At 34.6% G+C, this 8387-nt stretch overlaps 1 protein-coding gene across 1 annotated transcript in view; it reads right to left on the bottom strand.

Moving 5' to 3' along the window:
- Positions 1-5068: 5068 nt before the first annotated feature.
- YME1L1 (YME1-like 1 ATPase) overlaps positions 5069-8387 on the bottom strand; it is a 32111-nt gene continuing 28792 nt past the window's right edge. The window contains exons 16-19 of the mRNA XM_004691328.2: positions 7463-7589; positions 7298-7371; positions 6345-6431; positions 5069-5442 (exon numbers count right to left, since the gene is read on the bottom strand). Of these exons, the coding sequence (XP_004691385.1) occupies positions 5299-5442; positions 6345-6431; positions 7298-7371; positions 7463-7589 (432 nt within the window). The 3' untranslated portion in view covers positions 5069-5298. The remainder of the gene's footprint in view (positions 5443-6344; positions 6432-7297; positions 7372-7462; positions 7590-8387) is intronic.

Below are 8387 nucleotides of genomic sequence, written 5' to 3'. Positions count from 1 at the left end.
TAAGGACAAGAAGAACTAGGAAGAAATACTGAACTTAGGTTTACGCCAGCAGTTACATTGGTGATGCAGCTCTAAAACTATTTTTTGTATGTTGCATGATAATGAGTAGACTCATTGGTGTTTAGGGAACAGGGTTTTCTTTGAGAAAAGGGAAATAAAAGAATTATCATTATTATTGCAATTAAATGATCAAGATTCAGAAGGCATGGGGGTGGATAGGGACAAAAGTCAGATTTGGATAGAAATATATACTCATGATATACATGATATAGATGTGTGTGTGTGTGTATTTTAATTATACATGTTTTAAAAAATATTTTTAATTCTCCAGGAAAATACAACAAGGGTGAAAGACAAGTAAAAAAATCTCTCAGAAAAGAAAAAAACAGATGGCTTTCACTATATCAAAAAGTGCTTACCTTCCTCAGAATGTTAAAAATCTTGGGGTTAGGGTATGTTAAAATATTTTGTTTAGTTTTTACTATTAATCTCTAATCCGAGTATTATTTAGCCCAAGAAGTCCTTTTCTAAACATTTATCTTACATATAAATTCACATGTGGATGTAAAAACTTATACACCAGACCACCTCACACATACTAGGATAGCTATTTCAGAAAGAAAAACAGGAAACAAGTGTGGGTGAAAATGTGAAGAAATTAGAATGCTTGTGCACTGTGGTAGGAAGGTAAAGTGGCACAGCTACTGTGGAAGATAGTATGATAGGTCCATCATCTGGCCCAGCAATTCCACTTCTGAGAATATACCCAAAAGAACTGGAAGCAGGGTCCGTAAAAAGCTCATGCTTTTTATGCTCAGTACATCATTCACAATGTTTACAACAGGAAACAATACAAGTTCATGAGTGGATGAATGGATTACAAAAATGTGATTAAGACCTTCAATGGCATATTATTCAGATTTAAAGAAGGAAATTCTGCAATGTACTACAAGATGGATAAACCTTGAGAGCATTGTGCTAAATGAAATAAATCTGTCAAAAGACAAGACTAGAGGATTTCACTCATACAACGTACTTATGAGTGTCCAAATCACAGAGGCAGTGTAGAATGGTGGCTACCAGGGGCTGTTGAAAGGAATGATGACAGAGTAAGGAGGATCAGGTGGCACAGTATAAAGTTAGTGCTGGCAAAGGAGAGAACACCTGAGGTAAGATTACTGATGCCCCACCTTTGGGACCCAGAGCAGTCCTGCTGGCTTGCAGCTTTGCCTGAGGTGCACATAAGGGATTCAAAGGCCACCTGGTGGCTATATCAGAAAATTACAGCTCAGTTAATCCCTACAGGTCACGTGCAGCAAGAAAAAAAACTTGTACTAAACACCACTTATTGGTCAGCTTTACAATGACATAAAATCTGGTTTCTAACCACTATCCCCTAAAAGTCTTGTCACTTCCTCACCATCTTTGCCAGGATTATCACTTATGTCTTCTCTCACCCACAATTAGTATATCTCTTTATCATCTTTCCTGTAAAAGAGCCACACGTGTGACCACTACTGTTACAATCAAATGATCCAGTGCCTACCAACTACAAAACTATCCCTTTACACCGGCACATTCTCTAATTCTCCACCAATACAGCAATGTATTTTATCATTAAACTTTTATGTTCACCAATAGGTGTTTTTTGTCCAATCCAAAGATTAAAGTTCTTTCTTCCAACATATTAAAATATTACATACTTACATTAAGAAATACACTAAAACTAGCTGAATTGACAAAACTTAGTCAAAAGTAAATAATTCACTTTAAAATGAATATGAACAAATACAATATACCTAAAAATAAAATCTGGATCAATTACCAAAAATAATATATAGGTTGTACGTGCAGTTCTGGCACCAAAAACTACCAAAGCTTTGAACAGGATAGCTTTGAAAAATTTATAAATTTTCTCTAAATCCAATCTTACTAAATTGCTTTAGTTGAATGTGATCCAAGATAAGTCAGCAGAGATTCATTTTCTGTATAATGAGGTAGGAAGGTGACAAGCCGCCTCCACTTGAAAAATGCAAGTGTAAAGCTGGATAACATAATTAAAAACAACAAATTTCAGCATTCTAGAAAACAACTGAAAACTTACAACAAACTCAGAGAGGTATGCTTACAAGAATCACTGCCACTCAGGTAAGAATAACATGCCTCCGGGGTGCTCGTAGGCAGGTGGACCAGTGCAGTAACTCCACCAGGAGGAAGCAGCTGAGAACAAGGTGAGCTGCCACTGTCACAAGGCCCCAACTTGTTACCTGGAAGCTAAAGTGGTGCATCCTGGTGTTAAACATACAAGTCTTGTACCTAAGGTTGCAGTCTGGTTTGGGGAAACACAACAGACGGAGTGGCTAGGTATTTAGCTGAAGTATTGGGACAATAAGAACCCATGCGGCTGACAGCACTCCATGTATTCCAGATGTACCAGAGCACACAGACCAGAAGTCAGCCAGACGCCCATACTTGCCTAAGCCTGCACATATGCACAAAGAAGCAAAAAAGCCCACTAGAAAGCATACACCAGGGCACACTTGAAAATGACCTAAACATTGACTGTACCTTCTAGTCCACACACAGACATCAGCAAAAGAGGCTTGACAAATGGGACTTGAATACAAACTCTGTCCAATCTGTGCTAAACACAAAGGTAGGCAGACACAAATTTGCTGGACTGACTAGAGGCAATTACTAAATAAGATGAATCTGTGGGGCAAAAACCAGATTCTATAATCATTGAATAATCTGAAATTCAACAAGATTAAAAAGCAAAGAGACAGATAAGTATGATCCTTATAAAGAGAAAAAGCAAATAGAAACTGAATGTTCTCCATGTGTTAATCAGCAAAGATTTATTATGAACATATCCAAAGACTTACTAAGTGTCTTTTTTTTAATTTTGGAAGTTATATTTAAAAAATTAATGAAAATGACAGTGAATACAGAATTTTAATAAGGAGATACAAAGTGCATAAAAGAACACATTGGAAATGTAGAGCTGAAAACAAAATAACTGAAGTGAAAAATTCAGATTTTTTGAGATGGCAGAAGAATCAGTTAATTCAAAGAACCAACAGATATTTTTCAATCTGAAGACCAGAAGGAGAAAACCAGAATGAACAAAGCCTCAGAGAACCTATTAACATAAAGTGTATCAACAAATGTGTAAGGGGAATAATTGCAGAAGAGAGAAACTGGTGGATAAATTATCTTTGAAGAAACAATTTCCCCAAACTTCAAATTTGGGGAATTCTTCAATCTATAGCTCCAAGAAGCTCACAAACTCTCAAAAAGGACTAATAAGGGCTCCACAACTAACACATCAGAGACAAGCTACAAGAAAACAAATCTTGAAAGCAGCAAGGGAAAAAAAATCATCATAAAAGGCGATGAAAATTTTTAATCATTCACTTCTCACCAGAAATAATCAAGTTAGAAGTCAGTGCGGTGACATATTCAAGTGATTATAAAGAAAAAATTGTTAACCGTGTACACTATATGCGCAGAACTATTCTTAAAAAGCAAGGGCAAAGTAAAGGCCCCCCCTACCCCTGCACCGACAAAAACTGAGGACATTCCATTATATAAAGAAGTTAACTGTCACTGTTTTTTGGGCTGTTGTAATATCTGATAACAAAGGCACATACACAAAAAAGAAAAAGAGATATAGTGGAGCAAAGTTCCTACATTTTACCAGAATACAGTTTTATATTATTCTGCTATAGAATGTAGTAAGTTAAGGTGCATATTGGCATTCCTACAGCAACCACTAAAATGTAACTCAAAAAAGGAACAGAGGAATCTCTTAAGATGTGAGAAAAACAGAAAACAGATAGCAGGATGGCAAATGCAAAAACAGTATCATATTACATATGAACTATACATCTCATTTAAATTTCAGAGATTGTAAGACCAGGTTATAAAGATTAAGATCCATCTGGTAAAGGACTTATATTCAGAATACATGACTTGTAACACATAATAAAGAAATAACTCATACATGTAAAAAATTTTTAAGTCGGATTGGTTAAGACAGGAAAGACTTTAATCAGCGTTATAAATATATATGTATATGTGTATACACACACAGAGAAAGAGGGTAAGGAGAAACTGGGGTCATAAAAATATAAGACAAATTAAAGTAACCGATGACTCTGCATCAAGGATATATGGGAATTCCTTCGATTCTGTTAATGTCTTTCCATGTTTGAAATTAAATAAAAATTTAAAAATCTTATTTTTAAATTAAAAAAAAAAAAGTGAATACTGTCTGTCGAGCGCCCTCTATTAGTTTCTTCAGTGAAGACCATATACAGCTTAAAAGTTATTAGAAAACTGTAGGTAAATTTAATAAAATCACTTCTAGAATATAATTTTGCTGTAAAACCAATGTAATGTGCTCTAAAATAAGTTTTCTATTGAGTTAAATAAATTCATTTGTAATTCCTGTAACAACATGTTCTTATTCACAATACTATTCACAATACTAAATTAAACGTAAAACTCAACTTTCCATAACTAACACAGGGTAATTCAAAAGTTCACTCTGAAGGGGCTGACTTTTGTATTACTTTTGCTTTCAATGCCAAGCACAGCTATAAAGGAGTTTTTATTTAATAGAATACTGCTGCTCTGAAATAAATTTTATTACTCAGAGTGACAGTGTTATGTTTTAAAAAGACCCTGAAAATGCAAGTTGCATTTTTAAAAGGTCATAATCACTTAAATTCTGATTGTATTTGTATGTTTACAATTCTCTACTCTTAGACCTTCAAAAAATGTTCTATATATGGTCAACATGTATCATAATTAAATGTATCTTAATGAAGTTTCCACTGATGTTAAGTCAAAATATGGTTTATCATCAGTTAAAGGGCATAATTTCTTTATCAAAGATAAAGGGTATTATCAAGAAATAAAGATAATCCTTCAATAATTTCACTTTGATAGTGAAAATACTTGCTAGGAACTAAAGGCACAACTATTAGTCACATCCAACAAGGCAACCAACCAAAAATCTTTACTTTCAACTTAATAACTGATTGATATTTCTCAAACAAGCTGTTTTCAGTCCTGATGGTTCTTTATTTTCGTTAACACATTTGCTATGGATTGCTAATTTGCAGTGTCATCAGAGAGTAAACAAAATTAGATAAATGTGATGAAAGACTGACAGTATTCCACACCCTTGATACCAAGTCAAAAATAAGAAAAAGGTGCTGCAAAAGGACACTACTGCAATGCTAATATTCTTGCAATAAAACCAGCAATCTATCCATTAGAAGAGAGTTATCATCTCACTTCCAGTTTCTTGCCCTCAAGAACAATCTGAATTTCTTTGGCATCCAAAGTCTCATAGGTCAATAAAGCTTCTGCTAGATTCTTATGCTCCTTTGCATGGGTCTTCAAGATATGTTTTGCGCGTTCATATGAGTCCTGAAATAGAAAAGCAGGTATGTAACAGGCAAAAAGCTTAGGAGATCAAAAAACACACATAAGAACACACATATGCCCTCAAAAATTGTTAAATTTGATTTCTATTTATAAAAGATAACAGTATTTCAAAGCTTATTCTCAAAGATAACTCATTCTTTGATTTCCATTTTTAACCTCAAAATCTACTGAGTAGCTAAACACTACACTTAAGACAAAAAGCTATTTACTTATGCATAAAAAACTTTTTTCTCTTTTAAAAAAGAGTATTCACTGCCTTTCCAATATATTCTAACTCTACAGTTAGTTACTTGAGATAGAAATCTAAAAAAAAAAAAAAGCTTTAAAACAACTGCTCCTTCGCCCTAAACATCATAGGCATGTTGATTTCATTTCATCAATGTCTCTTGAACCCACATTTCTCCTAATCCAAGCACCTATTATACCATGATTAGAGTATCACAGTACCTACTAGTTGAGCTCCCTGAATCTACCTTGTCATGCTCTGTCAATTCTAATCTGTACTGGACACTGCAGTCAAAAAGACATTTGTTTTGCTTATTCATGTTATTTTCAGAACATGCATACTACGAGGCAAAGCAAATACTATTAAATTGAGTTAAAACATGTAAGGAACAACAGATCTTGAATAATCAACATTCATTTTAATACTTCTCATGGTTTTGCAATGAAGAAATGAATATTGATAATCAGATATAAATTGTTGTTAGCCTATCACCAGGTTTCCTAACAACATGTTTATGATTAACAGGGTCTGCCTATTATCTGACTCTATATAGTGACGTCTCTAAAGAACAGAGGACCTTCAATTATCATCTGGTAGCACCGAACTATTTAGGCATATTCTGACTGACGAGGTATGTACAGAAAACTGTAATCATTACCCTTAGGAGGATTCTGATTTCTTGTTCAATAGCAGATTGAGTTTCGGGACTCAGTTTCCCTGTATCACTGTACGTCATAACTCCAAGCTAAAACAAATGGGGGGAAAAAAACAATAAAAAACACAACACAACAAAACAAAACAGACCACTATACATGGGAGACATTATGCAAGAGAGAGGGAGGGAGAGGGATTGGAAGAGAAGAATACAAAGGGCTGTGGTGTTCGTGCACAGGTGACCTGTTGGTGGAAATTCTATGGGAACTATATCTGAGCAAAGAAAGCAAATATTGTTAAAAAATGGACAATGATGTAAAATATATATAAATACAAATAAAACAAATGGGAAGAGTGAAATTGAATAGAAAACCCAAAGTGCTAGTAAATGTTAATAGAGGAAGTACTATTTTATACCCAAGAAAATATATAAAATAGGGGCAAGGAAGAAGTACAACATAAAGTTGTTCTTTAGGACCAAGAAATCTTATCATTCTTCTGAAAATATAATCAATTAAAAGTATGAGTAAAAAGGAAAATGTAAAATCCTAAGAATGTGCTGTTTATCTTCTCAGGAAAACTTGGCAATTATTACAAGTCAGAAATCCACAATTGAGAGTATTAGAATTGCCTAATGGAGACACACAAGTATCTGGAAAGGGGCAGAAAGCAAGCTCAGTAAGCAGGCCTGGTACATTCTACGAACAGAGGAGGCTAAGAGTATTTGTCTTATCATTTGATTAACTTGTGTAATACTATTTCTGCCCCAAGCAGACAAAACAGAAAGAAAATTTTACATTACTCAGAATACAACGCTTAGTTTAGAATAAGCTGTGCCAAGTCCATTAGTGATAAAAGAGGATAAAGAAGATATGATCAATTTCTAACTAGAACCCTTTCTTTCTTAGACACCTGGCACATCATTTGATATGTGAAGGAGCTGAAATTAGTCATTACCTTTTCACTCATTCCAAATTTAGTAACCATCCGCTTTGCTATTTTAGTGGCGTTATCAAAATCACTAGAAGCACCTAAAATTTAAAAATAAATACTGAACTCAATTTAAAAAAACCTTTAAACCAGCAAATACAATATGAACTGGAGTCATTCTTTATAATCAACCTGTTGTGATGTGATCACTTCCAAAAATCAGCTCCTCTGCCACTCTGCCTCCCATACTAACATCCATTTGTGCAAGTAGCTGAGCTCTAGTTTCATTCCATCTGTCATTTTCGGGCAACAGAGATACCTAGACAATTGAAAACCCAAGAAAATTTCAGAAACCAGCTTTGAAACACTATGCATTAATACCATTTTTGTAATAATTACCATCTGGTTCACTATTTAAGACCATGATGCAGAAAATTCAAAGTCGCTTAGTAGAGATTGTGGCAGTGACTGATGGCAAAACCAGTAATATATAAAATGAGGGAAAACTATAACATAAAAGTGCTTTTCACAAATAAAAGGAACATAATGCTGCAACAGGACTGCTTATCACCAACTATACAGAAATATTTAAAACATCTATAATTACAAAGTATGAGATTAAAACTTGTACTCATGTAACAGTTACTCTGTTACATGATTTCTTTTGGAGGGGAAAACAGCAATTACATATTTTATTTTTTTGCATAAAAGAACTGGGGTACAGGCCAGAGATGCTGGGCAGTGGTGAGAGGACTCACCAGGGACAGAGTGAGGAGCAGAACAGGCAGCCTGACTGAAATATACTGCTGAGGGGAGCAGCAGAAGCAGACAGGAGAGGTCTGTTGCACTCTGAGGGTCAGCTCACTGTCTAGGGATCAAACTCAGGCTGTAGCAGTGATAGAGGTAAGACTTAACCCCTAGGCTACCAGGGAAGACTCTTAATATATTTTAATAAAGTTACAGTTTGCTGTCATTCATGATTAAACGTCATACTGTAAATATGTTATATATAAAATATACAGCACATATTCTTGATTAAGAAATAAAATTCATAGGTATCTGATTTCAAGACAATTCATAAAGTTTAAAAAGAAAAGTATTGGCCCTCCCTGGTGGC

The sequence above is a fragment of the Condylura cristata genome, unplaced genomic scaffold, assembly GCF_000260355.1.
Source record: "Condylura cristata isolate star-nosed mole 26May11 unplaced genomic scaffold, ConCri1.0 scaffold00030, whole genome shotgun sequence".
Taxonomy (NCBI): Eukaryota; Metazoa; Chordata; class Mammalia; order Eulipotyphla; family Talpidae; genus Condylura; species Condylura cristata.
The sequence above is the reverse complement of the archived record's forward strand: the minus strand, read 5'-3'. Positions and strand labels throughout refer to the sequence as shown.